The following is a 20,765-nucleotide window of genomic DNA, read 5'->3' as shown; positions in this document are numbered from 1 at the left end:
TTTAGGTTATTACCTGCAAAAAATTTAGTATTTATGTCCAACTGCAGAGTAGACTTTATGGATAAATTGTAGCTATTTCTCTATTCTCTCAACTACTATTACCAAATAGCTTTGTGCATGACAAATCATATGGCTCAGAGAACTTCCTGATCACAGATTAGATCTATTAAAAATCTAAGCCAGTTAAAAAGAAATCTCCATGAATTTGGTACACCAAAATTTGAACTCGATAGGTATCCACTTCTGACAAATCCAATTATAATCTTAAGTGATTTTAAAAAGAACAATGTTCTAATAACTGTCTTAAATCTGTATCTAATCTGAATTTAATCATGAGGATGCAATCAGACAAATTCAATATTGTGAGATACTATGTGAGACAAATGTCCAGGACTCTTAAAAAATGTTGATGTCAATGTCAAGACAAAAAGATGGAAGGGTACTATTTACAATGAAGGGAGACCTAGAGAGATATGACAAGTAAACGCAATACCTAATGCTTGACTTGATTCTGATTTTAAAGAGGAAAAAAAACAAAACCAAAAAACTACAAAATGTATTACTGGGACCATTAGGAAATGTGGATATGGACTATATCAAATAATACCACTGTATTAATATTACATTCTTGGGTGTGCTAATGTTACTGTGGTTATGTTGGAGAATATCCTAGTTCTTAGAAGTGTTAGCCTGCGACGTGCTTGTAAATGAATCAGAAAAAGAAAAAAAAAAAAAACGTAAAAGCCTAAAATTAATAAATAACAAAACCTGGTAAACAGTATAAAGTCTATAAATGCTAATTGTATTCCTCTTTCCACTTTTCTATAGATCCAGATACTTTTTAATAAAAAAAGAAAAAGAAACATTAAGAAAAGTTCTGTATTTGAATAACTGTGACATTTTTTAGATGACTAGGGAGTTTTCAGTTGCAGCAAATGTAAATTCAAATATATTCTGGGCTTGTGAGTTAGCTTTGTGATCTGTAAGTGCCTAAATGTTGTCATAAAGAGCAGCTATAAAATAATGATACCTAAACCCAAACAATCAATTTTGGTAATGCTTTAAGTTAGCAAAAGGTAAACAGTAATACTTTTTAATGATTATTCTCATATTAATAACATGATAAATCATAAAAATCTCTTTTATCCTATACTTTTTCCTACATTCACCACTTCCTCCTGTTCTTTTATTAATACTGATGTGTACCTTTATCTTGCTGAACAAGTGATTTACATAGTAAGTATTCACTAACTATTTTTCAATGAACAAATCAAGATGAGAATGTTTCTGTGTCTACATCACTTCAAATGCAGATGTGTAGAGATGATTAAGTAAGTCATAATGAAAGCATAAAAAATCTTCTGCTAATTTAACTCATTTAGTCAATCTGGGATGACTTTTAAAGTCAATAAACCCAGAGGACCCAGTGAGATGTTGTATTGTTTGAGATCTGCAAAAACAACACATTTATCAAAGTGGACAATTAATAAGAGACAGTCTTAACATGCTTCAGATGAAGATGAACCCCACTGCGTTGTACTATACCAAAGCCTAGGGTCTCAATGGGATGATTTTCAGGTCCTCAAGCAGATCCAAAAGTGTTTCCTGAGGAAAATTCTTGCTTTGTCTCTATGACCTCCTAAAGCTAGAGTCAATTTAAGGACAGAAGTGGGAGTGCCCTCAATCTAGGCAAGAATACAACTCAGTCAAGAACTGATTGTTCTTTATCTCTTAGCAACCGTCTGGATGTAACAACTGTTATTTAAAGGAGATAGTTTAAGGGACATGTTAGCCTTTTCTTAGATCTCTGCCAATATCCTTTCACCAGGAAATCTACATACCTGGCAAACATTAGTTTAGCTACTTATAGAAATGCCTTCCTTCACTAAGTTAGTTATCATTCAATATTCTTTCTCTTATCTGGCTGTACTAAAAATGGCAATGTAAAGAATGCCTTATGAATTTTCTACAATACTTCTATCGAAGACAACTTAAGGAATCATAAACCAATGACTCTTTCACATCAGGGTCCCCCAAAACAACTGTGATTACTGATAAAATGGTAGGTGTTTTGTGTTGTTGTTTTGTGGGGTTTGTTTAGATGTTGTTGTTGTTGTTGTTTTGGCCTGAAAATGATAATCATTAACCTTATTATGACTGTCAGGTTACAAAAAGTATTCTTAACCAATGTTTTAGAAAGAATTATCTTCCTTTAACTACTTATTTATGTGCACACATACATTAATGTGTATATGATGTACATAATATAGATATAATATATAATTTTATAATACATGTATGTATCTTTATATAACAAACAAATATATGTATTATACATGTATAATATAAAAAAAGCTAAGGGATTCCATGACAGAAATATTTTCCTTTAAATATTTTTAATCCTTTTAGGAAGTACTTGAATTTCTAATAAATCCTGTACAAACCACTGGTTTCAATATTATTTATTAAGTACTTGATATTTACATATCAACTTATAATCCAATGATATTTGCCATATTATGTGAAATATTCTTTACATTCTTTCTATATCATTAAAATCTGCTCAAGGTTAGTTTCTTATGTCAGTAGTAAAGTGACCTAAGAGATGGGAATTATTATAACCCCATTTCACAGATAAAGAAATTAAGACATGGAAAGTTTATGTAACTTGCAAAACTGACACAGCTAGTAAGTACCTGAGTTATAGAATATATTTAAACAGTCTGACTCCAAAGCCTACCCATAGTTATATGGTTTCTCCCTAGTACAGTATTAAGAAATCAAAGCATCCACCAGAAGCCTCAGCCATATCTATATATGGAAAAGCACTTACAAGATCAAGATCTAAATCATAGATTTAATATAGGTTTAATTCAAACCTACATTGGCTTACACTATTTTAATAGTAAAATTGAGAAATCTAGTAGAATAAAACCACAAGGTTCAATCTTCATTCCCAAATGCCTTGTTGTCCCCAGGAATCTGCAGTCTTTTTACAATCACATTCTTTTACCATACCTGCTTGAATTTTCTACTCAAAATTACCAATACCCTTGCCCACTACCCTATAAAAGCAGTATGTCCTGATGACAAGTGAGATCAAGGATTCACACCCTATTAATTATTAATTATTAATATCATTATTTACCAATTCATCACAAGGTTTTCCATGTTAATTTCACCACTGAAGATGTGAACAGTGACATATTTTAAAAATTACTCTAGTGTAAGGAGGCATCCTACCCGTTAAGATAGCAAAAACTAATCAGATAAACTTTCTGAGCAGAGCTACTGCCTGTCCATGAAGATATTATTTCTATAAGAAGTCCACTGTGAAGGACTTAATAAAGAGATATTTGAGAAATTTTACGTACTTACACTTCTCAAAGGAAATTCCATCTATAATGTGCACTGGAAATTGGTATCTCTCAGAAACAGTCTCAAGAAGCCTTTAGTAAGAAACCCTTTATATAACTATCCATGTGTCTGGATATCCCCTGTCTAGCACACTGCCCTGTGCCATGTATGAATGAATTCATTCAGATTGAAGAAATTGAAGTCTGGAACACAATCATTGTATGCTACTTATTTATAGTGTCTGATTTTTTAGTAATATTTATTCATCAACGAAAATAATGCTGGTATTACATAGTAGGTATTTGAAATACATTTGTTGAATGAATGGATAAATTTCTGCAACTTAAATAACAGATTATAAAGTTCTGGAAGCACTTTATTATCTAGATCAATACTACAGTTTGATGGCTAAGAGTGAGTTCTTTGGAGCTGGACTGTTGGGATTTGTATCCCAGCTCTGCCACTTGTTACCTGGGAAGTTAGGCAACTCTCTTTCTTTCATTTTCTTCGTTTGTGAAATAGGGATAACAAATGAGATTTCTGTGAGGCTAAGGCTGGCACAGAATAAGTACATACTGAATGTCAGTGCTATCTTTATATCTATCTCTATTAGTATATCTCTATATGTATAGAGAAAGAGCTTGGATCACATCTTGTGGGTCAATTTTAGAAACTGTGTGTAGTATCAGCTGGGATGCAAAAGGGGAAGGTATTCCCACCCAACCACAAACTTCTTTAAACCCAGTGCTGAAATGACAAATATACATGGTGGCATTTCAAAAAGTAAATATAATTGTCCTTTTAAACATATAATCTCTAAAATAACCTATACAATCCTTAAGCAAACATCTCTTCCATTCTAATTCCATGGAAATTTGAAGAAACTGACAGAATTCATTGGATAAATGATATAAAGATCTATGTAAGTCAGTGTTACTCCCAAGGTCTTTTTAAAAAGTGATACAACTTCACCTTCTTACAGAAGGAAGCTAAAAAGGGAAGATGGTTAATAAAAAACTTAACTCTTTCTGATTCATTACTACCCTACTGAGCTGTAACTACTAGAATCCAGATAGAGATAGAGGTTTTAATTTTCCTCCCTCCGTGGAAAGGAATAAAACAGTGCCATCCAATAGAAATAAAATGTAAGCCACAAATAAGAGCCATGCATGTAATCTGAAATTTTCCAGTTGCCATGTTAAAAAAAGTGAAAAGAAACAGGTGAAAATAACTTTAACAACATATTTTATTTAAGTCTGTATAGCAAAATGTTATTTCAATATATAATCAGTATTTTTTCAACATGTAATCAATACTAAAAAATATCTTAGCAAGATGTTTTGCATCCTTTCTTTCAGACCAAGTCTTCAAAATCCACTGTTTTTTATACTTACAGCAAATCTCAGTTGAAACTAGCTACATTTCAAGTGCCTAAGTGTAATGTGGCTAGGAGCTACCATATTGGAAAGCACAAATATACAAGGATTCTGAGAGCTTTTCTTTATACTTTTTCCCTAAATTATATACTTCTTCCTCAAAAACTAAAAAAGCAATATATCTTTGCCAATTGATACAACCTAGACAAATGAACATTCTAAAAGCTTAATTTTCTTGATATTTAAAAATGCAAAATCTACTTCAGCTAAGGAAAATAACAGGTCAAATGACTTAGTCAAAATATATTTTTGGCTTATCATGTGCTAAGTAACAGTCTATAATAGCTCTTACCAACTACTCCATAAATTTAAAAGCTTCTAGTATTTAATACCTGCCAATATTTTTTTATTGAGGACTTCTCCCATACCTTTAAGGTAAATGAAATGGGTCAAATAATTAGATTTTGCCTATAATTTACTATCTATAGCACAATTTTCTCTTACTGAACTAGTGATGAAACAGCATTGGTCTGATTTAATACTATAAATTCAGAACAAATGGGAAAGCATTAAATTCAGAAGTGCTTCTGGACCATTAACTTCCATGCTGATTTGACATGCACCATAGTATTCAGGCAACAGACTCAGGAATATAACCTATTCCTAAAGCAAACAGTATTTTATCTCATAACCATCTGGGGTTCTCGTCCTAAGGGCGACTTATGTAGTGTTGTCTGGTATATTTTAATATCCTGAGGTGTGGAACTAAGACCTACTTTATTAGCGAAACCCATTTTGCTAGGAAAAGAAGACTGACATAGAAGAGATTATAGAGGGAACAAAATTTTGGCTGAGGCCCTTGTTTTCATTATTTAGCTAAAGAAAATCATGGGTTATATATGCTTTCAAAACCCTATGGTTTTTCTAAGGTACCAATAAAAGTGATACCATTCATAACATGGACAGTAGTCTCTTTCATATATTGCCTATAGTCACAAACTTAAGTGCCAAGCAGATGGTTGAAATCTGTTTTGTGTAAAACGTGTGCTTTTTTTTTTCCCCAACTGTGTTCTTTGTATTCATATTCAGCCTAGGTTTTAGCCATCAAAACACTGGCACTATGTCGATCATTAGCAGCATTTTAGACAACTGGCAACTAAGGTATTCACTGTTCTCCACAAAATGTTCAGCTAATATTTCCCAGATGTATAATTAAGGCAAAAGATCATCTTCTTAAATTGGTATCAGCACTTTGGATGGCTTCTGGCTTTCAACAGATTATATCAGTGGAAAACAATTTTATATAAAAAATAAAGGTTCTGTTTCTTGGATGTTATTGTTTGCTTGTTATACAGCTGCCCATAAAAAGAAATCCATAAATTTTCCCAAGCTTCACCCAGAATATAAGAAATAGGTAGCTAATGCAAAACTCCTCATGTTGCTTTCACCATGAAAATCTATGATGCACTCTATTGGTATAGATAACTTTCTTCAAGTTTGGTATTTTCCTATTTTCAAAATATTTGCACAAATAATGCTTTACAAAGCAAGTGACCCTTTTTATCTTAATAAAAAAATTCTTTTTTGTTCAGTATTTTTTATATAAAATGATTCATTTTTATGACAATATACAAATAAATGTTTTAATTTGCATAGTTTAAAATACAGGAATATGTTAGATCAGGAAATTCATTATTTTAATACTTGATATACTGACACTTGCAAAAACAGCTTTTAGTGTATCATATTTCTTATATATTAAAGGGGAAGAGATGTAGTTTTAGGATATTTCATTATTAGCAGTAAGCAGAGGAAGCTATGCTATGTTGCTGCTATAGAGATACAAGTTACCTGGGATCAATAATCATAAATGCATTTAAGATAATTATAGTTGTAGCTACAACAAAATTTTAAAAATAAGTCAATGAATTTCTTATAGGCATTATTTCATATGCTAACATGTATGTTATCAAACAAAAATAATTTTTTTCAAAGTCTGAATTCAGTGGCTTGCATTCAGAGATAATCCAAATATTTTTATAAATTTTCATAAGTTTAAAATGACTCACAAGAATTAGGGGATAAATAATTTTATACTCATTTTAAAGCCCATTTTATAGATGCATGGCTGAAACCCAAAGAATTTAAATGACTTATACATTACAAAGTTTTAATTCTTGATTTAGAAACTGTAGGAACATATGCCAACTTTGTATATCACTAAATGCTGTATTATAAAATATATTAGCAGTAAGTTGCTCAACTGGATGATTTCCAGATTTTCTTTCTTATTTAACAGTAGGATATTTGCACATTTCCCTTTGGTCCTACTTCTAAATGTAGTTCTGGTGTAGCAAGGTCCTTTCTGTTTGTTTTGTTTTGTTTACAACCTTTATATCTGTACCAAGAGAATAAGAGAATAACACCCATTCTTTATTCTTAAATTAAAGTAGCAGGAATAGAAATTTTAAAAATTCTGTATCTGAATTATTAAGCAAATAATGAATTTTAACTAATAGCCAATTCCTATGTTATCCTAAATGTGTGAATCTATATTTAAAACTTACAACTAATCTGTACAAGGACTTTGTCATACCATAGCCATATTTTCAAAGTACATATAATACAGAAAGTCCTTGGATACGGAGTCACAGATTATGTTGCTGATGGTATAACTACACTTTTTTTTTTTTTCAAACACTGTGTTAAAAAAAAAAAAAGCAAGCAATCTGCCGAATGTAACATATTAACAATATGTGAAGCTTGCCCTTTCAGATAATATAGCTTTTTAAGTGCATCTTTCATTGTTTATTCCTCTACTTCTTGCTTTAGGGTTTAACATTTATTTTCCTAAAATTGCCAGCCACCAACTATTGCATATAAGGTTGGTTGACATGATCCTAATAATTGACTAATTTATTTCGGGAACCACCTAAAATCTTTCTTTGGGCTACCTGTTTATAGTCTTAATTAATCTTACCACTTTCCTGCCCAGTGTTTTATTTATTCATATAAAGACATATACTGTCCATAGCCCCAGGGTTGTCCCTGATGCTCTACTTTCTAGCCTTTTCTCTTTTTTTTCTTTTATCTTATTCTTATAAATACGTCAAGCTCTTTGACCTAAAATGTCACTCTCATGCTTTTCATATTGCCCCATAGTTCCCTTTTCAATAGTCCATATATAATTTATTTTTCATGGCATTCGTAATAGTTGAGGATGGTGATCTGAGGCACCTGAGAGTTTCAACCACATAAAACATGAATCCTCTCTTTTGAACCATAGGCTTCAAAATAGTTCATAGCAAATTTGAGAACTTAATCCTGAATAAGAATTATAGCTAGTTCTTAGATTTAAAACTCCTAAAATATACTATGACTACTTGTTCCTGCACAATACCACTCAACAGACAGGTAAACTGAGAAGTGATTCCCCCATGGAAGTGCTGGGAATATAAAATACTCTGGCTCTCAACAGTTGCATAAATGTAAGAATTCTGACCACTAGAGTAAGGAGCTAGGGATCTTTCAAATGGAGTCCAAGGTAATAAAATTTCAAAGGTCAAAGATTTTAGAAATTACTCAGCCTATCTTCACATTTTACAGATGCATCCCCTAAGACACAAAACAACTTCTCAGTCTATAGGGGAGAACTAGAACTTGAGATGTTATACCCAACTAATAATACTCTCCATATATTTTACTTAGGAAAAAAAAAATTCAGTGAGGATACTGACAAATATAAATGTTTACCAAAAAGAGAGGAAATTGTTCTATGTCTTAGGAGAAATATACTCAAAGACCACAAAATATTTTCATTTGTTATGTACGTCTTAGGCCTCTAACACTCAACTTCCTTGTCTCTATCCAAAATCTCAAATATCCCCCAATATTATTCAAGCATATCTTGAGCTACCAAACTTTTTGAATTCAAATTGTTCCTTCAATATGTATGACAATACCACCTTCAGATTTCTCAAGCTGGAATACTATTATATATATTCTTCACAGAAGTCTTAGAGACTCCCAATTATCTTTTAGCTTACTTATAAAAGTCTATATATTCTGTTCCTTCACTGTGATTCTTTAAATTGCTATCAGGATCTTTTGGATATGCTTTCTTTCTCTAAAATAATGCTTTTAAATCAATAAATATTCCTAAATTGTTTTTAGGTCAAATTAGATCCATTTTATTTTTCTAGTAATGTTAATTTTTTAGAAAAAATTACACCACCATATTTATATCCCATAATCCTTAGTCCTCTAAAAACAATAACTTTTCCTCTATTTCCCATATTCTAGCTATGTTTAGGGCTAGAGGGAAATAGAAGTTATTGCCTCAGAAATTGCATTCATTGTTATCTTTGTTTTTCTACTCCTAGGTGTTGTTTGATTAATTGTACTTGGAACATTACATAAAAGTTTTCTTCACACCCTGCTAATATTATGGGAGAGATGACAATCTGAATCTGATATTATATATTCAGTTATCACTCATTCAAGGTCAAAATTGAATTAATAAATGAATCAGAAATTGAATAGTTTGATCACCAGCTCATTCCTTTCTCTATTAAAGAATATGAACACTATATATTATTCTAAAAAATCTTCAACATAGATCTCTTATAAGTGCAGATGAAAAAGAAGCAAAGAAATAGCACTGTTAATGTTGTGTGACATATTCCTGCAAACTCTTTTCAAACATATGATGAAACTCAATAGCAAATAAGGGGTGGGGGGGTGAAACAAAGAGACATCAGGAAAAGAGTAAAAATAAAGTCTTTGGACTTTGTAAATTATTGCCCAACAAACTCTGGGCCTAGGTAAATAACCCAAAGAAATAATTGTAGGCAAACAAGTTAGACCTTAACTCCAGAATTGGAATCAAATGTTTTAGAACTTTGTCAAGCAGCCTATAGTAACTGTGAGTGAAAAAGTACAGCATAAATACAGCATTATTTTTCTCATTTTGTGTTCTCATGTGAAGGCTATTTCTCATTTTCAGTGTTTGTGCTTTTTTTTTCATTACAATGTTCTTTTATTAGATAAATACAAAATTGTTGAAAATGACAACTCAACAGCTCATATGTGAAAGTTCTACAACCAGTTTCCAAACCACCCCCTTGGTATCTTGATCCTAATTAATACGAACACAAAACAAAACAAAACAAAATCAGTAATAAAGTAAATCACGGACTACATTTTGAAATAAATTTTGATTAAAAATGTACCAACCAAACACTATTTGGGCTTGTGTCTTCTTTTACTCCTAGATTAAAAAAGTATATCAACAAGCCAAGCAGATTAACCCTTTCCCTTCTTTTCTCAGTAGTGTTCCTGAAGCCCTTAAGGAGAGAACACTCATTTATAAAATTGCAGCTCAGCCTCCCAACTGATCTCTCTTAAACTGCCAGTATAGAAATCTTATAAAAGGTCTTGAGCATGGTTTTTTTGGGGGAGGGCCTCCACAGTGAATTTCATTTCTTCATATTATACCTATTCTCAGTCCATCTGATTCTTAGGTTTCAATGTGACAGAAATGACTGGGATAGATAGGGGAGAGGCACATGCGCATAGAACATGATCAAACTCTATGCATCTCCACAATGAGAAATATTAAAAACAAAGCTACTAATACATTTTTAAGAAAGATCATATTTTCTGTTTCTCAACATTTTCTTTTCTAAAAAACACATTCTTTCAAAGATGTGATGAGCAGAAATAGAACGCTGTTACATATGAAAGTTTCAATGGTTTTGCTGCCAGCAGCTTTTCTTTATAGTGTTCCTCTTACCTACAGTATGTGTTGGCACTGGCAGGTAGCCCTAATTCGTTAGTAGCCAAATTATTTTTGTCCCTGAAGTACGAGAAATCTCCATAGCACATGAATGAGACATGGTTTACTAGTTTACACACATTTTTATAACTCCAAGAAACCAAAACTCATTCACAAATGCTTTCATTTCAGCAAAGAGAAGGGTTACAGAATACCAGAGATACCTACTTGGAATTCCTGGTCCCCATTCTCCATACAAAAATGAAGAGAGGGGGAAAAAAATCTTTTTAGCTTTACCCAAAACTACTTTGATCCTTAATGCAAGAAAAACAGACAGCTTTCTGTTCACCACACTCCACATTTCAATAAAGTCAAAATAGTTCAGTAGAAGACATTAAGAAAAAAAATGTCATTTAGTAATAAACCTAAATGTCTCCAGATAAAAATTCATCATGCCAGCAGAGCAGGTTTAGATAATGTGGTTCACAACAACTAGCATCTTCATACTGCGTGATCCGCAGCCAGATACATACTGCTACACCATCTTCACTAAGTTATACAGAAAATAGGAAGAAACAATAAGCAACACTTAGAAATAAACATACAACACAAGTGATGATTCAGCCATGGGGGGGGGACTAAAAAACAAAACAAAAACTCAAAAATAAACAACAACAAAAAAAAAAACAACCCTGAATTCTAAGGCGAGACAAAAGTAAATGTATTAACACCAAAGACCAAGTAACTGAAATGTTACTTAGATAAAAGAAAGAGAGATTTAAAATACAATGAGACGAGTTCAGGTTTGAATTGATTAAAGGTTCAACACTGACTTCAAATGCCTATGAACATCTACAAGCTTTTGTTTTTTTAATTTTCCTTCTGTCATGTTTTATGGGTAAAAGTCCTTAAACTACCTTGTAATAGATTAATTACTTTCAAGCTGGATGACAAAAGGGCATAATGACCGGAAAATGATACAAAAGAAACAGAAAAACCATGTTAACAAGTTTATCAACAAACCTGGGTAATTCTCATGAAGTACAGATTAAGGTTCAGTGGTTCCAAACTGGCAGCATTCAAGTTGGGTTCATATTTGGGTTTTTTGTTTTGTTTGTTTTTTTAAACCACCTGTCCTAAAACGACATTGTTTATGCTAATTATCTTTGTTTATGCCACAATTCTGTTTGTTTACCACATTCTTTTAAAATACCATATCCCTATAAACAGTTCTCACCAGAATTCTTCTAAATCTTGTTGCGGTCTGGTCCTTCTCGGCAGCCCACTGAGCCGAAGGCAGCTCTACAATGAAGGCGCAAGAGCTGGGAACAACTTTGAGTCTGACTCCTCAGGCTGGCAAAGGCAGGGAACACTGCTGAGGTTTTACTCTCAGCCTCCAAGGGAAAAGGATACTGAATGTGTAGAAATGCAACACCCCCCTATTGGACAAGCAAAACCATACGCCACAGGATCTCCAGAGGAGATGTATGAACTCTCAACTAGTAAGTGAAGAGAAGAACAGATAGTGCGAAAGGAAAGGGAACGCAGTTTCCAAACTGCAGGAGAAAACACAGAAATCAGAACGAATAAAAGGTCTTCTCCTGAACCATTATCAGCTCCTGGTTAAAATGAAAGAACATGAAGCATTCTCTTAAAGGGTCCCAAATAAACACTATTCACTGAAGCTAAAGACTAACAGCCCTTCATTTTTTTCTTCTCTAGCAATATCATTTGGTCATGTTCACCCATACAGCTTTCAAGTTTTAAATTTAATATAAGTGACGATGCTATTAATCAATGAAAAGGAAAGGACAGAATGAATGACGTAAGGAAGAATTTTCTGTGTTTTAGTCCATTTTTTGCTCAACAGAATTTTTCCATTAAAAGGACGATGTTTCATATTTTGGTTACATCTTTGAACATCTTTTATCTGGCTGCTATCATCTGAGTCAGACACCTGACATTAAACTGTATGTGAGTTAGTACAAGAGAGATATCCAGATTGGTTTATTTCCCATGCTGTTAGTTAACTTCATGGAACTTATAAATGAATAACAAATTATGGGAGAAAACAAAAATCCATCCTTTATGCTAATTTTTTTAACCTATAAAAAGAAGAGAGATGTTCAATCTACATAATACACATCTGCGTTATACATACACTTATTAGGTGTTTGGAGAATTGATAGTGGAAAGAACAGACAATAAAGATCAGACTTTATCCAGGAACGTAATTTTGCTTTTTAAATGCATTATGAATATAATCCATTTGAAACAGCTTCCAATTCTATGGAGGAATCATGTGCTAAAGCATTAGAGTTGGTCTTATTATTTGCCTCTCAGGTATGATGCCCACACAGATTTCAGTTAAAAGCTCCCTAAGAACAGGTAAATATGTTATCCTGTTATCAAGCGCTTATTATATTTGAGAAACATAAGAAAACACATTAACATGTGAAGTAATCATAATATTCACACATTTCTCTATCTGTCAACCTGCTAAGCACTGAGCAGTACACAGTGCCACCTGACATTTAACCCTTAATTGTTCTTCATAATCAGGCAGGTCTCCTGTTAAGTCCTTGGGACAGGACTCAACTATGAGGGACGTCTAGTGTGCCTAGTTCTTCAGGCAAGCTGTATTCTAAACTAATATCTTAGCCAAATTAGCTTGCAAATTATTGAGATAGTAATTAAAATCTATAATCAGTAGTAGGCACCTTTTCCTCTACAAAGTAGAGGAGATAAAGTAGATAAAAATAAATAAAATGAGCAAAGGCATATATCAGGACGTTCTAAAAATACAATATCAAACTTAGAGGTTTTTACAGTTGTGATAAGGTGACAGATGTGAAAAGATAACTTTTCTTTGATTCACACCTGGAGGTTACCTGCTAACTTGAATGTACTTATCACTCATAAAGTTTCTAACTATACTGAATAAATCTGTCTGGGTAATAAATATTTTATTATTATGGCCAAACTTTAGTACCGCTAATGTCAGAGATAGTCTTACAGCCCACTAATAGTTATTTTTTATGGTAATTATACAAATTAGCTTTTCACAGTACCTGATTTATATTTGTCTCTTCAGAAAAGAACGAAAAACAAAAACAAGAACAAAAAAAACACCACTCAAAATTTTCCTAATGTCAAGAAAACGTATTTCTTAAGCCAGTGTGACCACAGATAAATTTGAGGGGAATATAAAGTAAGTAAATTAGATTTTTATTGCAGGTTTTATTCCTATGGTGTTCCTTTCAACATGTAGAATAGACAGGCTGTTGTCTGCACCCGTTTTGAGAGAAGCAAAGAGGTGATACTATAAGCTTAATTTTCTTCATCTCACTACCTTCAATCCCAACTTTTTTTTCTAGACATTATCAGACTGTCTTCCTAAGCAATCATCTTATACTTGCTTTTTAATTAAATCTCTGACATAAGCAATTGAAAAGTCTAACAAGTAACTTAGTCATAAAACGAATACACTATAATCAGATAGGATAAATACAAACATAAAGGAAATAAATTGAAAATTTATTTGATACTATTAACAGTATCAAAAATTCCTTTTTTGTTCACTAGACACAAGCTAATATTGATATGTAAGGCAAGTGTTTTAAATATTTTCATTCTAGGAATATAAAAAAATGGATGGTATTCTGAAAATACCTTATGTCTAAATTTTTTATTATCTATTACACTGTCTTCTTTTAAAAATTTTAGGAAAGTTCAAGTGTTCTTTCTCATGATGCTATTACTAACATTTAGACCATGTTGCCAGTTATGTTTCCCCTAAAGAGTATGATGTAAAAGACTCTGCTTACAAATAATGTCTTAGGACATACTTTGCCTATTCACCTCCCACTGAGAATTACATTTTTCATTAATCATAATCAGTTATGACAGCGATGCTTAAAAATAAAAGATTTCTACTTCTTTACTTTTTAGAATCACTGTTCAATTTGCTCTACCTCCTCAACATTTTTTTAACAGACAGTGAAACTGTTACTACTTCTGAATTATTTAACAAGTGCTTATTAGTCTGACAGTATTGACCATGTTCATTTCTAGGGCCGATAATACAGACATAACAAATCTAAATCCAAATTTTGATCCTGGTAAGTTTTCAATATTCCTTAAAGTTCAAAGTCGTCTACAGGTTGGAAAGAATAAAAGAAGACGAACAAGACTCCACCAATGAAGTCAGAAAAAAATCACATAAAACTTCCAAAATACATGAACCCCAAGCTACTTATTTATATCCTCCAGAGCAAACTTCTTTATTTTATAAAGAGATGTAGAAGTCTTCTTTACAGATTTATGACTAAGTTTGAGTGAACAACTCATCTATGGCAGGTGAGCAAACAGAATAAAAATTAACACTCAATGGAAATGATCTACTTATTCAACGAAAGTTGCAATAGTTGAAAAGACAAAAAAAAAGCTCACTATATATGATAGTGCAGTAATAGCACACATACCTCCTTTGGAGAATATAAATATTCAATATTTAATCTGCAAAATACTCTATGTGGGTGACTATAGATACACTCCGTCATACAAATTCAATGTAAACAAATAGTAATGAATTACGAGATTTTTGTCTGTATTACCAATTACAACCACAGGGGAAATTATTAGGAAATTTTATACTGTATGACATTTAAAAAATGATTTAGCTACTAATATTTCCAAATATGCTGTCTATATTAATAACTCTATTGATTATCACTTTCTTATTTAATTAGCCAGCAAGAGAAGCATGCCTTTGGGTGACCAAAAAAAAAAAAAAAAAAAAAAAAAAAAAAGGCAAAATTCTCACCAGAAGGAAAAAATATGTTAAGAGATTTGAGCATCAGAATAGAAAGGGGAAAAGTTTAGTTTAAAAGAGATAATTGAAAAAATACAAATAAGGTTCACAGCAGGAAAGCTTGCCTATATAGAGAAATAGGTTACAGCCTGTTAATATGTAACTACCTTTTTATAAGAACAGTCTGTTAACAGGCTTACAAATCAGACTCAGAGTTTTATTCTCAAAAAAGTATAGAGTTGAAGATAATCATGTGCTACTCTGTACAGGCTAGAAAACTTACTGTGGTATATTAACAAACTGCAACATTAAGAATTAGCATGTCCCAATATAAATAACTTCAATATCTACATATGAAATAGGCTATATTTCCAAACAAAAGCTAACTGCTCCAGAGTTAACATATAGAACTTTGAAAAAATTAATTCAAGACTGTTAAGAAAGCTCAGTCATTCACCGGAATTATCTTGTGAAGATGCACCCTAATTCAAAAAAGAGAGAGCGAGAGGAAGAGGAAGAGGAAGAAGAAACGAAAGAAAGAAGACAGTATTGATAAAGTATATATGTTGGGTATTTTACTTTCTTCCTTGATCTGATGCTGGCTTCTCTAATATGTGACCACATCCAAGCATTATTTTCTTCTCAATACCCTTCTTCTCTTCCATTGCTTCACTTCTAGAATGTTTTAATCTTTGTCCTTTCTTTTTTCGTCTTTTCATATCAAATTCAGCCGTCTGAGCGATGAACAGCTTGACTTAGCATATTTTTAACCAGCTGGTCTAGCACCTAGCTGCATTGCATAGTCAGAGACAACAAATGTTTATACAGAAGGTAGCTTTCATGAAAATGAAAAAAAGCCTGGGTATCATGCATCCTGGCTTTTTTTAGCTTTTTTTTTTAATTCACCATACAGAATACAAAGTTTGAATTCTTTTTAATGGCAAACAAAATTCTATTTATAGTTCCAAAAAATGAACTTATGCTGGGATAAGAACTCAAATTTAAAAACTGCAATGTGTACTTATAGGAACACGAAGAGGGCTAAAATTCTTTCAAAACCTTGTTTTACTTGCAACAACATCAAATGGAAGGATATTGCACATATTTCTTTAAATAGGAACTACTTAATTACAAATAGACTTATTCCCATCCTGGCCAAAGGGAAATATGTAAGTAAATCAAAATCGGTTAAAGACAACCAGCACAAAAAGTAGCTACTAAAACTTAGAAAGGGAGCATCCCCATTTCCCCTTTCTTGACATTTCAAGAGTAATATACTAATACATTGCTGTGATGTTAAATTTTCTTTTATTTTTTTTTAAATCGACTCTCTTCTATCAACAAAAGGTCATGTGCTTTACTAAGCAGCCTCCAAAGTTTTACGGAAGGATCAAATAGGAACTTATAGCCTCCGTTTTAACCACCACTGAAACCTTCTGTCACCCCAGAAATTACAAGACAGAGATATTGAAAACGGTAACACTCTGCACAAAAGCATTTAAAAAGGTGAAGAGGGAAGAAAAATATCAATGAAGGAAGAAAGTAAGAGAGTGAATGAGAAAGAGAAAACCAGCGAGTGGAAGGGAGAGAGATGCTTAATGTTCATTTAATTTCCTGTGATAGGACACAACCTAAAAACATTAGCAGAAATCTCGGAGACTTTGCCAATCAGTTCAATTTGGTCCCGGCAATCACAACAAAAATCAGCTAACAAGATTGCAGAAGCACTAGCTCAAAGCTTTTCTAACAAACACGTTTTAGGGAAGCATCTTCCAATTGATTCAGAGATGACTGTAAAATGAGAGTTGTACTTCAATATATTAGGGGGGAAAACTGTACTCACCTTTCAAACTCCTGAGGTAAATCAGGGTCAGTAAGCATGCTGGAAAAGCACAATTTCCCTTTGTCACAGCAGCCACCTATGATCGTCTCCAACTGAACCTGTCAAGTGAGTCCAAACCTTCTAAACCAATTGATTTTCTCTCTCTCTTCTCTTCTCTCTCTCTCACTCCCTCTCTCCTTCCCTCCCTCTCTCCCTCTCTCAATCTCTCTCTCTCACTCACTCTCTCTCCCCTTCTCCCCCCCCCACCCTCCTCTCCCTCTCCTAGGACTCCTTGACCAGTCTCTTAAAGGGGTAGCGCACTTCCAGCAGCGGGGTCTGGCTGCTCCCCCCTCCGCGGAGCCGCACGCTCCCGCTGCAAGGCACTAGACAACCTCAGGGTGCCTGTCCTTTCCTTTTAATTCTCTCTTCTAGACATCACCGAATGTGAGAAGTCAACTCATTTAACACGTCTCCCATACTCTCTCTCCTCTAAATAATAAAAGTCACACACACGCACGCGCGCACGCACACACACACACATACACACACACAAACAGTATGATTTTTTTTTAAATGCATTTGCTGCTGATTAAAAGAGAAATCTGTATACTAAGAGAACCATGACTAAACTGCATTTATTAACTAAGCAAAAAAAAAAAATAAATGTTGGTAATATCATTTTTACACAAAGAATTGTTATTCCTTCTCACCCCTTTCTAGGCTCTCTCTGTGCGCACACGGAAACACACACACACACACACACACACTCACATACACACAACAATCAGGCATTGTTCTGAGGGAAGAAAAGCAACTTTGACAGATTGAAATATAGCAGAGGCCCCTTCAAGGAAACCTGTAAACAACTTGTCACTCACTCTGTCGGTCTCACTGTTAGCTCGTGCTTTCCACAAAGTGGTGCGAACGTCCTGGCAACCCGACCAAAGTTTCCTCAGCTCCAAACTCCATAAAACACGACGTGCGATGTGGAGGGGAACAGGTATCCACATGCCAAAATAACACGCACACGGAGGGAACAAAAACCCAAACCCAACCAAAAAATGAAAACAAAAAGATGGTCCTACCCAACTGTCCTGCTTGGGATGGCTGGGGAGGGCAGGGGTGGGAAGCACTCCCCTGGCTGGGGATCTCTTTAATTTCCTCTGCCCAGGCAGCCACAGATAACAAGGTGGACAAACTATGGCTTTACAGATCCTAAGCTGGCTGGCAAGGCACAGCCTCCATAGCAGTTCCAATTATCTAGATAAAAATCTGGCAGGCGAGGAAGGTAATCAGGTAATGTACCTTTGACATGAAATGACAGAGGCACATACACACACAGAGAAAGACACTTACACAGACACGCACGCAGAGATGGTGGCTGCCCCGTGCACCGCAGCATCTGGTCAGGGAGTAAGCACACACTCACCGACACGAGATAGTGTGCATTCTTCACACACACACACACACACACACACACACTCTCAGTCACTCACACACGCTCTCCACTCCTACTGGGAGGGTTCATTCTGCACAAAAGGCTACATTACAGAGCCCGCCCCAATAAGGGAAAGAGAGAAAAAAAAGCCTTCCATTGTTGAGAGGGCAGGTCAGTTGATTAGATTTTCTGTGGAGAATTCCACGAGGAAATTCCCTTCAAAGCCGAAGTGATTAACTGGGGGCTATTCTGGAAATGGAGCAGACAATGGCTCAATAGTCTGCACAGCCAATGTCCAGGCTGGCACTGAACTCACTTTAAAAAAAAAAAAAAATAAAAGCCAGACTCCCTGTTCTTTTCCACACATTCCCCCCCAGCCCCCTCCACTCCTTCCAACTTCCCCTCCCAATTCCTTTTATTTTGCAGCTGGACAACATTAAGGGCCTTTAAAACCACAAGGGTTGACCCCATAGCAGTTTGATTAGGTCCCACTTTTTTTTTTCTGGCGACAGGCAGACAGTAAGTTTACTTTTTTAGACATACACAATGAGACACCTTACACATATTCCAAACATCAAAACCAACCTTCTCATATTAATAAATGCATTCTTCATTGAAAGCTTATATATTTTTTGACAAAGTTGATAATAACTTAATAATGGGATCCATCATTCACAAGGCATCCTAAAAATAAATGCATATGTACACAACAAAATCAATGTGGAATAAGATTTAAGCATGTCACTATGGAGTTAAGACACTAACAAAACACAGAATTATGACCCACCCTGAAAAAGCTGTTAACAAGGGATGTGGCAAAAATGACTTGATGCTGACATGATTTTCTTTTTCAGCAGTTGGGGAAGGGGGAAGGATAGTACTCACTATTCTTCCTCATCGTTAGCCTCAAATTATTATTTTTTTTATTACAGTTCCTACACAGAAAAAATAAGGAAATTGTTGCATTTATTTTAAATGTCTATTTTTTCAGTCCTAATGGGACCTACAGTCTAATTGATAAAGTATACAAGAAATAATTTTTTATATTGTTAACAGTGGTTATGGGAATTAAGGAATGGTAGCTTCATGGCTGCACATACTTTAAAAAATAGTTTTTAAAAGATTTCCTAATTAGGGTATCTTGTTTCATCTTATATCAATAGAGAAAAATGAAAAAGGAGGAGGGTGACTTACAAGGGGCACTGGGAGCTTAAGTCAGGAAGAGGAGGAGGCAGCAAGGAGAGCATACAGGGAGAGCACAAGAAGGAGACATAGTGGCAGCATAAAGATAGAAACAAAGATAATGGCCATAAGGCAGGATGCTGAGATCCGTATGGTCCCAGCTGCTGTCTTGCTACAGCTACTACCTCTGGTTGTTTCTCTGAAACTCTAATCCAGAAGGTCACCAGAGCAGGTAAGAAAGAGAGCAGGAGTTTTTGAGGCCAACTCTACTATAAAGGAAAGATGCTCATATCAGAATCTTCCTTGTCTTAGGTTTTATTTTCACAGACATTTGATATATGTATTTGTGAGTATACATATGTCGAATAAGCACAATGAGCATATAGGAAAATGTTAAATGGTTTGGAAGTTAGTTTACAGTCTCAACATGTTTCTATAAACATTCCTATAGCCATTCAAAAACAAATTATTTCTTGCACAATCATGCCTGCTAAACAAACTGAAACAGACGAGGAACTAAACGGAAAATTTGCCAAATATAATAATGATTATTCTAATAATGATACTTCGAATTAATGGAACTCCAAGCTCATAAGGAATTTTGTTCACATAGATAAGCTCATGGATCATCAGCAGCAGCGAAAGAGTGGGTGGGTATATCCTTGTTTCCCAGTGTTTAAACTTGGGCAAAAGGAATTTAAAGTCATATAGCTAATTTGTGCCCCATTTGTTACTTAAAGCTAGATCTTATTTCAGTTGTGACACCGTAATACAGAATAAAATAATAATCCAGAATTTATAGCTGAATGAATATCCCAAGATGGTACTTACTTTTAAGAGACCTAAAGGCTTTCAAATAATTGTAGTAAAATTAAATTTGATGTAATCTCATTGGCACTAAGTTAGTCCTGTGTTTGATGGCTGAATAGAATAAATATTTTTAAGTATATCTCTCTAGGCCACAAATGTTTTCTTTCATTTGAATTTATATTGCAAATGAG

At 33.9% G+C, this 20,765-nt stretch overlaps 1 protein-coding gene across 10 annotated transcripts in view; it reads right to left on the bottom strand.

The window, feature by feature from the left end:
- SOX5 (SRY-box transcription factor 5) overlaps positions 1-20,765 on the bottom strand; it is a 976,694-nt gene that overhangs the window by 379,161 nt on the left and 576,768 nt on the right. Inside the window, exon 1 of one of the 10 annotated variants that reach the window (XM_032855269.1) lies at positions 18,501-18,597. The exons of 6 other annotated variants lie outside the window; for them this stretch is intronic. Coding sequence is in view for 1 of the 4 variants with exons in the window: in XM_032855264.1 (XP_032711155.1) it covers positions 17,166-17,203 (38 nt within the window). In the remaining 3 variants the exon portion in view is untranslated. Of the gene's footprint in view, positions 1-1,545; positions 1,662-11,746; positions 11,843-17,165; positions 17,354-18,500; positions 18,598-20,765 lie in introns of those variants that run through there. 3 more of the 10 variants (XM_032855264.1, XM_032855267.1, XM_032855270.1) reach the window with 3 other exon arrangements.

The sequence above is a fragment of the Lontra canadensis genome, unplaced genomic scaffold, assembly GCF_010015895.1.
Source record: "Lontra canadensis isolate GAN:19392208 unplaced genomic scaffold, GSC_riverotter_1.0 scaffold9, whole genome shotgun sequence".
NCBI lineage: Eukaryota > Metazoa > Chordata > Mammalia > Carnivora > Mustelidae > Lontra > Lontra canadensis.
Note: the sequence above shows the minus strand (reverse complement) of the source record. Positions and strands in the feature narration are given on the sequence as shown.